Source organism: Chlorocebus sabaeus, chromosome 7 (genome assembly GCF_047675955.1).
Source record: "Chlorocebus sabaeus isolate Y175 chromosome 7, mChlSab1.0.hap1, whole genome shotgun sequence".
NCBI classification, from domain to species: domain Eukaryota; kingdom Metazoa; phylum Chordata; class Mammalia; order Primates; family Cercopithecidae; genus Chlorocebus; species Chlorocebus sabaeus.
The window spans coordinates 123,783,372-123,799,874 of NC_132910.1; the positions used below are offsets into that span (position 1 = coordinate 123,783,372).

At 41.8% G+C, this 16,503-nt stretch overlaps 1 protein-coding gene across 2 annotated transcripts in view; it reads left to right on the forward strand.

Annotated features, from left to right (window-relative positions):
• Positions 1–15,673: 15,673 nt before the first annotated feature.
• Positions 15,674–16,503, forward strand: part of GALNT7 (polypeptide N-acetylgalactosaminyltransferase 7) — a 152,385-nt gene continuing 151,555 nt past the window's right edge. Inside the window, exon 1 of one of the 2 annotated variants that reach the window (XM_008000270.3) lies at positions 15,674–15,874. In XM_008000270.3, the coding sequence (XP_007998461.1) occupies positions 15,749–15,874 (126 nt within the window). In that variant the 5' untranslated portion in view covers positions 15,674–15,748. The remainder of the gene's footprint in view (positions 15,875–16,503) is intronic. The other variant, XM_008000269.3, reaches the window with a different exon arrangement.

Here is a 16,503-nt window from a genome sequence, read left to right on the forward strand (position 1 = left end):
TTGAATCACATGATGGAATGACTAGGTACAACAGAAAGTCAGTCACACCTCATTCGTAATAATAATAAATAGCTCAGCCCATGTGTTCATAGCCATCAGTACACAGGGAAGGGCTGATTCCAAAAGTCTGTACTCCACAAGAATGCTAATGTTAGTTTATCAGTTGTTGTTTTACAAGATCCTGCATGGACTCTGCAGGTGCAGTTTGTGCCGAAGGTTTTTATTTGTTTTAAAAACACAGGAAAAATAAAATTATATAGGTTTTCCACCTTAATCTACCTAGTGTAACTTATTAATTCATTTGGTTTAATAACTACTTGGGTATGAATTGCAATTATTAGATTACTGACTTCACCGAGTCTTGCCTTGCTCCCAACCATTTCTTAATACTTAGCGTTAAGAAAATGAGACACTTAATCATAATAACCACAAAGTCAGAAATAACCTAGAAACAACATCCATATTTTCAGACATCCCATAAATCCCAAACAGGTCTCTATTGTAAGGATTTCCCCCAATCAATTCTATAAGTTCCTTTGTATTTTTTAAGTGTCTCAAAACCTAAAGTTTGCCTATTCTTTATCATCTAAAAAAAAAAAATAAAAAAAACCCCTTCATTCAAAGTGTAAAATTAATGATTAACCTTTTTTTTATTTTGGTTGCTTATCTTCTCTGAGAAGAGGATTATGATCTCAAGAAATGGTAGTTACCTTTCTATTTTACTCACCTGAGCAAGGTACACATCAAAGCGATCTACTTTTAAAATGTTCCCTAATTAACCAACTTACTAAGTTTTGCCATAGAAATATTTTATGTCAGATCAGTGAACTTCCACTAAAAATGGGGTGGTGGGAGAGAGAGTATTCATTGTTAAAAACAAACAAACAAACAAAAAAAAACCAAAACACCGGCATGCTTAAGAAAAAATCAGCCCATAAAGCACCTGTTAAAGCGTTTACTTTTTGGTACCTATATATACATACATATACAAACATAAATGATGAAACTAGATCATAAATCATAAAAACTAGATGCCAGCTGGGCAAAACATATGATGTTCATGGTCCCCAAACACACAGAAGCTTGAACCTAAAACATTAAATAGGGAAGTACAATGTAAGTCAGTTATAAATCCTAAAATGTGGTAAACCTGGGGGTAAAAAGATGATTAAGTAGGTTGGGTGTGGTGGCTCACACCTGTAATCCCAGCACTTTGCAAGGCCGAGGCAGGTGGATCACCGGGGAGGTCAGGAGATCGAGACCACCCTGACCAACATGGTGAAACCCCGTCTCTACTAAAAATACAAAAATTAGCTGGGTGTGGTGGTGGGCGCATATAATCCCAGCTACTCAGGAGGCTAAGGCAAGAGTATCGCTTGAACTCAGGAGGCGGAGGTTGCAGTGAGCCAAGATCACACCACTGCACTCCAGCCTGGCTGACACAGCGAGACTCCATCTCAAAAAAAAGAGAAAAGAAAAGATGATTAAATAGATAAAACACAAACATTTAAAATTTTGAATAATTACACATTTATATTTTAATCCGTGTAGAAAAAATACACTGCTGTGATTTTACTGGTATTGCTGTTTAATACAAAGCTAAATTTAGGTTTATAAAAAATAAGAAATTTGAATGAAAAATATGAAAGCAATAGGATATTGCTAGTTTAGGTAGGACTGAAAATAGTATGCATAGTACCAATATGAATAAAGTTCAGGAATCATTAACACAGGTAACTCACTAGTATTAATGCCACACTTACGGTATAAGTGTTATAAAACTGAAATCAAGGTAATTATATAGAGAAGAAAGTATGGTAATTTGGTTCATCAGTTATCACATTTTATTTGGTGTCACTAGGGAAATAACTTTCCTAACACTTTGTTCTTAGGCTATTTACACTTAATTATTCCATTCAATGGTACAATGATTCAATCAGTGAATATTTATTAAGCATCTACTAGAAGGACAAGGTCCTCTAATGGGTAATTTTAGGGAATACAGAAATATTTTTAAAAACACACCATTGTCTCTAAAAAATTTTTTGGTAATGCTCATTTTGAAAAGTAATTATTTCACTGTTAATAATGTAGGTACAGAAAAACATTAAGAATATTCCCAGCAATCCTACTGTTCAGATATAGATCAAAATGTTAATCGGTTATTTTTTAACAGTTGTTTGAAAAATGAAAATATGTAGATTTCTTTTATTAACAGAGTTAGAACCAGAGTGTGTTTAGCTTTGTATCATGTTTTCTTCTCCACTTAATGGTCTATTGTTTCCTTTACTAAATATTTTTTAAAACATAAAGGAACAGATACACTGTTTAATGATTCATCTACCAATAGGCATGTGGCTGAGTTCTGGTGCATAAAACTTGGGCAGAGGGACATTTCCTGCCTCTAGGCCTGACTCTTTAAACACCTCCCAGGCTAGGCACGGGGGCTCACGCCTGTAATTCCCAGCACTTTGGGAGGCCGAGGGGGTGGATTGGCTGAGCTCTGGAGTTCAAAACCAGCCTAGGCAATATGGTGAAACCCAGTCTCTACTAAAATACAAAAAATTAGCCAGTCATGGCGGTGTGCGCCTGTAATTCCAGCTACTTGGGAGGCTGAGGCAGGAGAATTGCTTGAACCCGGGAGGCGGAGGTTGAGCCGAGATTGCGCCATTGCACTCAGCCTGGGCAACAGAGAGAAACTCTGCCTCAAAATAACAACAAAACAACACCACCACCACCACTTCCTAGTGATCCTGCATGTGCTCTTTTTCACCTTCCACTGCCAGGTAGCAGAAAAGCATCAGCGGAGAACTTTGACATCCCGGGAGATAGCAGATCTACCAAACGGAGAGAGTCCCTTCCGCACCCCTCAGCAAACCCACAGAGAGAAATGGGCTGTGCTGTGATGAATTTTTATTGCGTTAAGCCCCTGAAATTTTGGAGTCATCACAGCAATTATTCATTTATGTTCTTCTTGTAAGTCTTAAAATCTTCCAAACCTCCATTCCCTTGTTTTGCAGTACTTTTTTTATGGGCCTGATTTTGATTTTTTTTCTTTTAATCTCAGATGAAGACGTCTAGATCTAGTGGTCTCCTCGTTGAGTGAATATACTTGATTTCACTTACTACCACTTCTGAAATCCAAGGTAGGAGAGTAGGTTGCCGTGTACATCACCTAAGACAATTTCTTATGAAAGATTTATCTAATGTGATCCTACAGAATGTTCTCTTTCTCTGCCATCTATCTAGTTTTCTAACATTCTGCATCAAAAAGTCCATGAAAAGCTATAAGCTTCTTGATGTTCTCCAACCAGGGCACTGACGCTGTACTTTATAGTGCTTTGAGAGGATATTTCCCAGGATGCAATGAATGACTACAACTATGGGCGAACCACTAAAGGCTTTTGCTCCAAGAGTGATATGATTGAACTTATATTTTAGAAAAGTAACTCTGGTAGTGCTAGAAGTTATGGTTTTAAGAAACAGGATCCTAGAAGGTGGGGAAATGATAAAGGACACAGCAAGGGACCCTGAATCACAGCAGTGAGAAGAGATGCAAAAGTAAATACCAATGATAGAATGGTCTTGACTTGATAACAACTAAATCTGGGAGGAAAAAGTGGAGGAAGCTATGGAAGATGTCTCAGAAATTTCTTGTTCAAGTGTCAATGGCTAAATCAGAAGCCTACAAAGAACAGGTGACTCGGTGGGGAAATAAATAAATTCCATTCTGGAAATGCCGACTTTGAAGTGCTAATGGAACATCCATTGAGAAATGTCCTGCAGGTCTAATGCTCAGAAAACAACCTGTGCCAAAAAAGGTTAGGTGTGGGGATTATTAACATAAGTTGAAGCCTTGTGAATGGGTTAGTCCAGGAAGAGATTAAAAACTGAGGAAAAGAAAAAGAACTGGAACGGACTAAATTCTAAATGACGCCTTGTTTCTAGAGATAGTAGAATTAGGGAAAGAGATAGAAAGAATGGATAGAAAGAGAAAGAACCTGGAGTCCAGAAACCAAGAGATGAGACAATTTCAATAATAATTCCAATATGCAATTTAACCCATTCAGAAACTAAAAATTTTTTAATTATATTTTTTATTTCTGGAAATTAGTTCTTTTCTCAATTTTACTCATATTTTCCGGCCTCTTTTTTCACTTCTTGAAATGTATTAAACATACTTATTTTACGTTCTATATCTGATAACTGCACCTGCTAATTTTTTATGCATCATATTTTGCAGTTTGTGGTTTTTGCTGGCTCTCCCTTATGGCGTCTTGAGTGTTCAGTGATTGTCAACTGTGAGTAACTCACTGTTTTAGAGACCACATGAACAAAACATTTTTCAAAGCATGAGGTGAGGGGGTTCTTGCAAAAAGGATTTCTATTTGCTTTTCAGATGCCTGTGCCATTATTGGCCTGAAACCACTTTAAACTTATTGTACATTTTAAAATAACTAAGAGTATAATTGAAATGTTTATAACATAAAGAAATGATAAATGCTTGAGGTAATGGATACCCCATTTACCCTGATGTGATTATTACAACATCATACTCAAGTATCAAAATATCTCATGTATGTTCTCTCTTTATATATATATGGTGTATATATATGTGGTATATATATGTGGTGTATATATATACTATGTACCTGTGTAAATCGAAAATTAAAAATGAAAGAATAGGCTGGGTACAGTGGCTCACGCCTGTAATCCCAACACTTTGGGAGACTGAGGCAGGGGAACACCTGAGCTCATGAGTTCAAGACCAGTTTGGGCAACATGGCAAAACCTCATATCTACAAAAATTAGCCAGGTGTGGTGGTGTGTGCCTGCAGTCCCAGCTACTTGGAGGCTGAGGCGGGAGGGTTAGTTGAGACAGGGAGGTCTAGGCTGCAGTGAGCTGTAATTGCACCATTGCACTCCAGCCTGGATAACAGAGTGAGAACTTCTCAAAAATAAAAAATAAATAAATAAATAAATAAATAAAATAAAATAATAGAAAAAGAAACAACGATCCCCCCCCCAAAAAAAAAAAATCATTGATTTAAAGTTTTTCTAGCTATCTAGATAGTGTGAATTCCTCATGAGGGCCAATTTATGATTATGAATTTCTTAGATGATGGTGTGAATACATGTAGAGGGAGGCTTCTATTCAAAAGGTGAGGGAATGAGTTAATTTTAGTTCTCTCTCACCTTGGGGATACAGCCCTTTGAGAATCCTGGTTTTGGCAGACCTATCTGGTTTTCCATTTTGGGGAGGGCTCTCAATTTGTTTTTTGTTCCCAAACTCACAAACTGAGAATATATATGATACTCAGGTTCCTCAGTTCTGGCCAAAGCCCTTAAGGTAGAAGCCAGCTTCAGTGTTCAGCTTACCTGCCTTATCAGTCTTTGACTTTAGCATTCTTTATTTTCTTGTTACGAATGGATGCATTTCATTTTTTTTTTTTTTTTCTGAGACACAGTCTCACTCGGTCACCCAGGCCGGAGTGCAGTGGTGCGATCTCGGCTCACTGCAACCTCCACCTCCCGGATTCAAGCAATTCTCCTGCCTCAGCCTCCCAAGTAGCTGGGATTACAGGTGCGTGCCACCGCCCCCGGCTTATTTTTGTATTTTTAGTAGAGATGGATTTCACCACGTTGGCCAGGCTGGTCTTGAACTCCTGACCTCGTGATCTGCCTGCTTCGGCCTCCCAAAGTGTTGGGATTACAGGTGTGAGCCACCACATCCAGCCTACTTAATCATCTTTTAACCCCCAGGTAAAAAGCCTGTATTTTCAAATGCAACAACCTGTATTTAGAAATTAAATCTCCTATGCAACAGTGGTAGTTTAGGGGCCAGGACAACTGATCTGACAAAAACAACCAAAAATGCCAGGTAAAATATTTTAAAAATATTTTAAGGCTGGGCGCAATGGCTCACGCCTATAATCCCAGCACTTTGGGAGGCCGAGGCAGGTGGATCACGAGGTCAGGAGTTTGAGACCAGCCTGGCCAACATGGTGAAACCCAGTCTCTACTAAAAATACAAAATTAGCCAGCTGTGGTGGTGCATGCCTGTGACCCAGCTACTTGGGAGGCTGAGGCAGGAGAATCGCTTGAACCTGGGAGGCAGAAGTTGCAGTGAGCTGAGATCGCGCCATTGTACTCCAGCCTGGGTGACAAGAGCGAAACTTCATCTCAAAATATATATATATACATATATATATATAAAAAATATTATCTGATACATGAAAATCTAAACAAAGATGTTTAACAAAATGCCAAGTAATTGCTTGCATAGTTTATTTAAATAATGTGTGATGCCGGAGCATTTCGAGTTTGCTTTTGCTTTACAGGTTATTAATTTAACTACTCATAGAGAACCAAAACAGCAAGCCTAATTAGTTGGAACTATAATAGCTGAAGAATAATCAGCATGCATCCCCATTCTGACAAGTAGTCTACCCACGTCTACTATTACAAACCTACTCTTTGCTACCACAATAGCTTCCTAACTGGTCCTTGCTTTTGTCTTTTTCTTTTCTAAACCAAACCCAGAAGCCAGAGGCTGTGATCCTATTTAGATGTAAGTTAGATGATGCCACCTCTGCACCAAACTCTCCGATGTCTTGCCCTGTCACTCTAAATAAGTGCCACTGTCTTTACTATGATCGAATGCTCTCCCTTCGCTTTCTCAGCTACAGTTGTCCTTATGTCCTTGCTTTTCCTCAAACAAGCAGGAACATTCTTGCTTAAGGGCCTCACATTTGCTGCTCCTTGTGCTTGGAGCCATCTCCCTTCAGGTACATATTTGGCTGTGCCCTCATCTCCAGGTCTTGTTCAAATATTATCTTCTCAGACTATGTAAAATGGAAACCTCCCCTCACCCCTCTCCAGCATTCCACATTCCATTTCCCTGACTTATTTCTCTCCACTGCATTTATCTTCTAACATGCTATCTAAATGAATGAGTTAACCTTTGTATACTCTTAGAACAAGGCTTGGCACATGGTGATATAGCAGTTTATTCAATAACAATATGTAACAATATACATATTTGGCTTATTGTCTGACTCTATGGGGACAAGGATTTTGGCTTTTACTTTATTGCTATATCTCCAGCATCTAGAACAATGACTAGCACATGACACATGCTCAAAAAGTGTTGAATAGAAATAATCTAAAAATACACAAGATTATAGAAAAGGATTCCATTTGTTAAAAATCATTTTATATGGTTTGAAAAAAGAAGTTATCCCATAAAACCAAGTCCTCAAAGATCACTCTCCAAAAAGAAATGTAATTAAAATTCAAATTTCATAGCTCTTTGCAGTATGCCAAAAGGTACATTTACCTAAATGGCAGTATTTTGAGCTCCCCCGAAGATCAGCACTCTTAGCTCACAACTCTCTGTTGTGGCTCTCCAAATAGGCTTTTAATACAGAGCCACATGTTCAAATAAAAGAGAAAATGTACATGTCATTGTTCAGTTGTTACAAACTAAAGAAAGGGTGAAATTTCTGGACATTAGCAAGATGTCATAGTTGGGAAGTAAAAGGTTTGAAATTAACAGATCTGTAGTCCCTGTCCAGCCTCTTAATTCCTGGATCATTTGGGAAAACCTCTCGCATCATAATCTCTCTGTAGTCTGAACCTCAGTTTCTTTATTTGTGTGTAACTGTTTATCTTGTCTCAAATGCCTAAAAAGGCTTGTAGGCATAGTCCATTACTAATTTTCAATTTCATAAAAATTAATCAAAAAACGTTCAGAAGATGGTCGAGCACAGGAATGTCCCCTTCTCCCTGACTTTTTTTCCTGTCCACACATCTTCACACACCTCCTGGGATTCTGCTTATCCAGCTATGCCCAATGTGGTTTAGCCAAACCTCTCATTTTACATATGACAGCATGGGTTACCTGGCCTTTTCACTGACATAGATTCTTTCTATTTCATTCCTGTTGTGTCAAAGTTATGCTCTAAGAGATAATCAGTATTAACAAGAGAGAGGCTAGTTTGTCTTACAGGTTCCCACAATAAAGAATGTCAGGTTCTAGGCATAGCTAGATAAGCAGGAGCTCTGGAAGGATGTGATAACAAATTGATAACTGCCTGAAACTAGTCTGCTTGCTGATGCAGAGGTTTATGTGCACAAACTGTAAGAGGACTTACAGTAATACCTTGACAAATACCAGTTTTGAAGACTTCAGGTCATTTAACTAACCACACTGCTGAGAACCTGAGTCTTTCTTCAGTGCATTTCATACCTTAATTTTAAGAAATTTGAGCATTTGAAAGGAAATTAGAAATTTGAGTCTAGCCAAATCTCTTAATTTGCATACAGCAGGGCAAGTTCTGTAGCCCTTTCACTGACGGAGTTCCTTTCCATTCCACCCATTATTTACAAGTTATGCTCTAAGAGATTATCAATAGTAACACAGAGAGGCCAGTTTGTCTTGTAGGTACTGGGTTCCCACATAAAAGATGTGTTTCTGGGCAACGATTTTCCCTTCAGTAAGCCGACAGGCAGTTTCAAATAGCTATCAGTTTTTTATCTAGGAATTACAGTACTCATTTTGGTCAGGTAAAATGTAGAATACTGTACCCTTCTTTCCCAACACCCAAAATAAAGGCAAAACCATCTACCTATAAAATGCTTCTGCAAATCATTTAGATATCAGCTTTCAAGAGCTATTAAAGAATGCTTCTTAAATCAGAAGAAGACTACTGAATTACAGAAGTCCAAAAAGAGTACCAATTATGAAGAGGTGGTGTTGAACACTGTGAAATCTGAGGGCTTTTAAATTCGTATTTTTGCTTATGCAACTCCTTTTTCCCCACGCTTAACAGTGAACACAGGAAATATATTTTCACTCGTTCAGTCTCTTAATACTGAGCATCTCTTCTTTGCCAAGCATGGTCAACATCTAGAGACACAATGCCAAATTTGAATATGGTCCTTGCCCTTAAGGAACTTGGTCTAGGCTGGGCACAGTGGCTCACACCTGTAATCCCAGCACTTTGGGAGGCCGAGGCAGGCGGATCATGAGGTCAAGAGATTGAGACCATCCTGGCCAACATGGTGAAACTCCATCTCTACCAAAAACACAAAAATCAGCTGGGCGTGGTGGCTCACGCCTGTAGTCCCAGCTACTCGGGAGGCTGAGGCAGGAGAATTGCTTGAACCTGGGAGGTAGGGGTTGCAGTGAGCTGAGATGGCACCATTGCACTCCAGCCTGGCAACAGAGCAAGACTCCATCTCAAAAAAAAAAAAAAAAAAAAAGAAAGAAACTTGGTCTAATGAAGGTGACAACTGAATAAACAATTATAGAGTTCTGTATGCTCTGAAGGAGAACTTACAGGGTGCTTTGAAAGCATGAAGCAGGGTCTTCTAACCTAGCAGTGGGGTGAGAGGCTGAAGACAATTAGAGGCTTCTGAAAGAACTGATGTATAAATTGAAATCTGAAGGATTATCAGGGAGTTCATGGGATAGGGGTTGGTGTAAGAACTACAGAGGAGAGTGTTCTAAGCAAGAGAATAACACACACAAAGGTCTAAAAGTGAGAGTGAAGTTGGCCTATTTCAGAAATGGAGAGAAAATCAACATGGCTACAGTTTAAGTTGCAAAAGAGGGGATAACTGACCAGTCATGGGGCTGCAGACGTAAGCAGAGTCAAGCTCACAAAGGCTTTGTAATAAATGGAGGAGTCTGGGCTTAAATCTAAGAGCAATGGGAAGTTGTTGAAGAGGTTTTAAACAAGAGTGGTAAGAGACAAAATCCGTTTCAATCACCTCTTAAATAAATGGTTAGATCAGAAGAGCACTTCTGAATTATGGGAGTCCAAAAACAGTACCAAATTATGAAGAGGTGGTGTTCTACGATGTGAAATCCGAGGGCTTTTAAATAAGTAGTTTTGCTTTCAAAACACTGTAGGAGACCCTTAACCTCGTCAAATGGAAGCCCTTGACAACAGTCCTTTATTCCAGATGAGCACAACTCAGGAATTATCCATCTCAAGCTTATGATAGAAATAGTACCCCATGTCAGAAAAAAAGTACAAAAGCAGGATTTTACTTCATAGTATTCCACATGAAAGCACAAATTAAGTCTCAATCACACATCAACATCATAGGAAAATCTCAGAATTTCAGTATTGGAAAGAACGTTAAAGATCATTTGGTCCAACACCTTCATTTTATAGATGAACGCAGTATACAGAGTATTTCTTATACAAGACTGTGGATTCTTTCTTGGGCTCTCTCTCCCTCAGATCTTTCATGAAGGGGGTAAGTCAGCTTGCCTTGTCATGAGTGCCCTATGGAGAAGCCCAAGTGACAAGGAACTGAAGCCTCCCACCGCCTGCCAGTGAGGAACTGAGGCCCACTTGCTGGCCATGTGGATGAACTTAACAGCAAATTCTCCAGGTGCAGATGGTTATGATGGTAGTCCCAGATGACAGCCTGGCAAGAACCTCATGAGAGACCCTGAGCCAGACCGCCTTGTTAAGCCACTCTTAGATTCCTGACTTCAGAAACTGTGTGAAATAAATGTTTGTTGTTTGTAAGTGCTAAACTGGAGTAATTTGTTAAGCAGTAAGAGGTAACTAATGAACAGTACACAAAATTAATAAATTTTTAACAAACACTATGTTCTCCTTGATATCTAAATAGTAATTATTTTCTAAACAATAAAATGTATCTTCCTTTAAAGATACTACCAATGGTGCTCTTCTTCTTTGAAAAGAGGTGATTAAATGGCTTATAGAATGGTGATAGGATATTTAGTAATTTAGAGGTCACTGACACTAGTTTAACCTGAGTTCTTGGCAACCAGACATAATTAATATTTAAATTTGTTTGCAAATAATTCCCTATGGGTACATGTTCCCATTTTAATGCAGCTGTTATTTTTTAAATCTCCGTACATACAAAAATATGAACTTAAAACTACCCTTTCTTCTTGGTTCTGAGTAGCCTTAGTAGGATGCTGAGTAAGGGGGAAACAACAGCCTATCAGGTGATGATGATAACCATGTGTAAAATAATCACTTTTCTAATTTAATAAAATCTCCAAGGTTTTATCCTTGGAAGATAAACCTCCCGGTGAGGAGGAATAGCAATTGAAGTAAACCTGGTCCCTCTTCTAAGTTTCATTTGCCTTTTATATTTTCAATCCCATTATTCATTCAACATTCCATCAAGAAATACTCACTGAGCCCTTTCCACATACCAGACACGAATAACAATAACAAACTAGATAGATAAGGCTCCACCTTCATGTACATTTTTATCTGGGTGTAGGAAAAAGAAATTAAGCCATTACAATATAATGGTAATCATTAGGGAAGAAGAAGTAGAGGGTGCAGTGGAACCACCTAGCAGGATACCTACCCTAGAACATTGGTGAGAAGAGATATAGGGGTGTGGAGTGGGAAATATGAGAGAGTCTAGAAAAAGCTTTTTGTAACTGACATCTAAGCATAATGTTAAGATGTCAGAAGGTATTTCAGGCAAAAAGAACTCCCTGTACAAAGGCCTGAAGGTGAGTGAGTTACATTAGAAACTTAGAAGTTCAGCTTGGCTGCAGCATAGCATTGGGGTAGTGTAGCCCCAAAATGGGTACAATTCCCTCTGGTGGGCTTCCCTGTTACAGAGTTGACATGGTGGAGAAATTAAAAAATAACAAAGCTTTAGGCTCTGACCTCTTGCACATTACACTGCCTGAAAACATTTATGTTCCAGACCCAGAAGGCCAGTCAGTCTGGCAAGAATTCTGAGGTTGGAAAAACCTGCTTTGAATCCCAGCTTGAGAGCAGTAATACCCACATCAGGTTGTGTAGAGGTTAGGTGAAATAATAAATGTGAAGCATCTTACACTCACTAGGTGCTCAAATAATTCTCTCCCTTCAGTTACCTTGCTTCTGAGCCCCCAGCTGGACTCTGAGCTGAGGGCACCATGTCACCATCCACCACACATGACCCCACGACTTGGCAGAGGACAATGCTTCTCTTGGCCATCTCTATGTCCATCTCATTCAGTTCTAGTCTCTATCCTCTTCCTTAGTGACTATTATCCCAGGAACTGCAGCATTCATAAAACAAGAATTATAGCCACACACACCTGAGGCTTGTTCCATTACACTAATTGTACTTTATATTTGTATATGTACTTGACCTCAATCATTCCTTTTGAGAACATTGTGAGGTTGAGTATTGTAATCACTATTTGGCAGATAAAAGCCCTAGGTTCAGAGTGGCATGTGATTTATCTTGACCTAAGCTTTGAATGTAGCTCCTCATTTTCTAAACAAGTTCTGTCAACCCTACAAAGGCTGCCTCCCACAAATACTGCAATGGGCATATGTTTTAAGGTATATTTGCACTTTTTTTAAACTTTTAAGTTCAGGGGTACATGTGCAGGTTTGGTACATAGGTAAACTTGTGTTATGGGGGTTTGTACAGATTATTTCATCACCCAGGTATTAAGCCTAGTACTCACATTAGTTATTTTTCCTGATCCTCTCCCTCCTCCCAACCTCCACCCTTCAATAGGCCCTAGTGTGTGTTGTTCCCCTCAATGTGCCCATGTGTTCTCATCATTTAGCTCCCACTTGTAAGTGAGAACATGCAGTATTTCATTTTCTGTTCCTGTGTTAATTTACTTGCAGTTTCTTTTAAAAGTTATTAGGACTCAGAGAAACATAAACTTTTACAACTATATACCTATTCATCAATATACAACTGTATAACTATATACTCTTTCACACATATTTTAAGTTCTCTATGTATAAAACTAAAGGTAAGGGGTGGTAGTGGTGGCAGGATGTTCTCAGAATGCTAGGACCTTCAAAGTATTGACCATTCTCAATACTTTGATGATAGGTATCACTTTCCATTTGCATACTTGCCCAGCTATGGTCATAACAGTAAAAATAAAGCTTCCTACCTTGTTAAGAATACAAAACTGTCTCCCCTGTGAAAATAACACAAGTGAAAGATTTAATTATTCACGTGGACTTCAGCTGCTGATTTCAAATGGAATTATTCTCTTATGATCACAGGATGCCTTGTAAGTTACCTGTTTTAAGCCCAGTCTCTGCCTGGGGGACTGTCTCCTATGAAAAGGAGTCCAGGTGGGCCGTGGTGGCTCTGCTTGTAATACCAGCATCTTGGGAGGCCAAAAAGGGAGGATCGCTGGAGGCCGGGAGTTTGAGATGAGCCTTGACAACAGGACCAGACAACAGATCCTGTGTCTACAAAAAATTAAAAAAAAAATTAGCTGGGCATGATGACTCACACCTGTAGCCCTAGCTACTGGGAGGTTGAGGTGGGAAGATCACTTGAGCCCAGGAGTTCCAGACTGCAGTGAGCTACGGATGTGCCACTGTACTCCAGTCTGGGTGATAGAGCAAGACCCTGACTCAAAAAATAAATAAATAAAAAAGAAAAGGAGTCCACCTCACTTCTGAACAGTTCAAGTTGAGTCCATAAATGAGCCTATTCCTGCCTTCCAAAGTTATCTATATAAGACTTTTTCCCAAGCCCCCCAACCTTGCTTCCTTTCAGTGTTTCTCCAAAGGTGGTACCCAGATTACCTGGGTCAAAAATCACCAGGGTACTGATTAACAGGAGATTCCTGGGTCCCAACGCTGACCTGAATCATCACCAAGAAATGGTTCATTTGCTTTTCATATCACATTACCCAGCAGATTCATACTTCATGAATTACACACTCTAGATCTGTCACACACAAAAAAGTGGGCTTAGGCGAAATCTCTCTCATCTTCTACTTAAAACTGGTTTTAACCTAAGGGGCTGATACAAATGCAAAGTCAAGCAGTGATTTGTGTTTAACACTTGACAGTCCCTCTTCCAGGTACTCTATATAGTGGACTTTTCCACAATATGATGTACAATCATTCAGCCAACCAATAATACACCTAACTACAGTCCATTCTGCATTTCTGGAACCATGCTGTTCATGAGGATATCACTTCAGATATTGTGTGAAAATTCTGAAATTGTGGCATCTACAGAACCCCCTGATATACTAGCCATTGTAAGCCAAGCCAAAAAGCACATGAAGGTAGTTTGGTACAATTCTTTATCTATCTTGATGACTAAATAACTGGGTTTTGTTTTAAAGCAAAAAACTTGCAGATATGAGACAGTATGAGAAAAAAGAATCAGCTTTCACCATCTTAAAACTTAGGATAGCCTGGGCGCAGTGGCTCACACCTGTAATCCTAGCACTTTGGGAGGCCGAGACAGGCGGGTTGCCTGAGCTCAGGAGTTCGAGACCAGCCTGGGCAACACCATGAAACCTCGTCTCTACTAAAATACAAAAAAAAAAAAAAAAAAAAAAATTAGCCGGGCATGGCGGTGTGTACCTGTAGTCCCAGCTACTCGGGAGGCTGAGGCAGGAGAATTACTTGAACCCAGGAGGTGGAGGTTGCAGTGAACCGAGATCGTGCCACTGCACTCTACTCCGGCCTGGGCAACAGAGCGAGAGACTCTATCTCCCCCCAAACAAACAAACAAAAATAATAATAATAAAAAAAAACTTAGGATAAAATATTAAAACGTTTTGTTCGATTTAAATTAGCAGTTTAGGGTATAGTACACTGATAGTGTAATTACATACACTCTGATATAAAGGCATAGACATCTTTTTTGGGAGATACGGGAAGAAAAATTATTTCCTCAGGGTGGGGCATTTGGCTAAACACTTGCCAATATCCTTTCCTGTGTAATTTAGGTAACACAGGCAGAAAAGGCGTTTGAAAAGCAGAAATCAAGTGGCAAAAATCAGGTCTGAGGGAGGCAATGAGGGTGGAGCTGAAATGCGTGGTCCTTGGATTTGAAACTTACCAGCCCGTGAACAAGGTTGGTATTGCTTTTGGCGTAAGACGACAGCCTTTCTTTTCATTAGCTCAAGAGAAAGAAATACTAGCTTTCCAAGTGAGCTCCTCCAATTCAGTGATATTTGCACATCTCACCTGGGCCTTTCGGTTACAAATTCACCACCTTAAGGAGCCGTGTGAAAAAGCAAGAACAATCAATAAAAAAGGAGAGAAAAAAAAAAAAAGCCTTCAGCTATAAATCAGCCACGTGGAGCTGCTGCAGCAGCGGCGGTAGTCCCACTTCCTGGTTGGCTTCCTGAAAGCCTCTCGTCAGGGCGCTCAGGGAAGTGGGTCTAAGGGAGAGGTGCAGAGAAGATCGACCCCAGGTCCAACGGAGGGGGCGGTGGGCCAGGGGATCCCGGGGGGCACAGGCGTTAAGGACGGAGTTATGGTCCATAATTACAATAAAAGTTTGGGGATCTGAAAGCTTTAAGGAGCTGAGCTGTAGGGCAAAGGCTAAGGACCAGACCTGGGGAAAGTGCAAGTTAGTTGCAAGGTAGCAGGGGACTGTGAAGGGGGCTCGCGTGGAGAGCAGGGGACTGCGGATCTGTAAGGGGGCAGGTAGAGAGGAAGGCAGCCTGGAAGAGCGAGGCACACGGGTCAGTCGGAGCTCTGCGGTGGCCGCCGGAGGGGAGGGGGCCGCGGGGAGGGGCGAAGGAAAGAGCCCGGGGAAAGGTATAGCCGAGGGGAGTTCCGGATCTGGAGCTGGAAAGGGCAGGCAGCGGAGAGGGCGGCAGCGGTAGCGGTAGGGGTGGGGGAAAGAGGAGGAGGAGGAGGAGAGCCGGAGGAGGGGGAAGGAGGGAGGGGAGAGCGGTGGCGGCGGCTGCGCCGGGCTGTGAGTCTCTCGCCGCCGGAGGAAGATGAGGCTGAAGATTGGGTTCATCTTACGCAGTTTGCTGGTGGTGGGAAGCTTCCTGGGGCTAGTGGTCCTCTGGTCTTCCCTGACCCCGCGGCCGGACGACCCAAGCCCGCTGAGCAGGATGAGGGTGAGTGACCCGCCCGGCCCCCTCCGGCGGCAGCGACCGGCAACTTGTTTTGTTTGCCCGCGTGTGGAGGGAGCAGGGGGCGGCGGGGTCGCGGCACGGCGTGGGCACCGCAGCTCCGCAGGTGGTGCTGGAGCAGCGCGGGCCGAGGGGGCGCTGAGCCCCGGCCACCCCGACCCCCTGGCCGCCGCCGGCCCGCCCCCTCGCCGCCCCTTCCTCCGCTCTTCCCCGCCCCGGGCTCCGCCGCCGACACCCGCGCTGCGGCGGTAGCAGCTCCGGCGGCCACTCTCCATGCCGGGACTGCGGGCGGAGCTGGGGAAGAGCCGGGTCCGGGGGGCCGCGGCCGCCCGGCGTCCCACTCTTGGGAGCCGGGACCACAGCACTCACGGCCAGTGTATGCGGGGTTGGTCCAGGCTGCGGCCTGTGGCGCGTGCAGGCCTGAAGGAGGCGAGATGCCGCTGTCGCCACCGCTGGTCCGATGGACCAGGCCCCTCGGTCCAGCCTCCCCTCCCGCCGCCGCCGCTTGTCTGGGGGTGTTCGCAGCCCCGGGCTACCCCGGCCCGCCCGCCGGGGAGTGGGAGGGCGATGGCGCCCCGCCTCCGGCTCTTACGGAGAGCGCGCCTCCCCCTCAA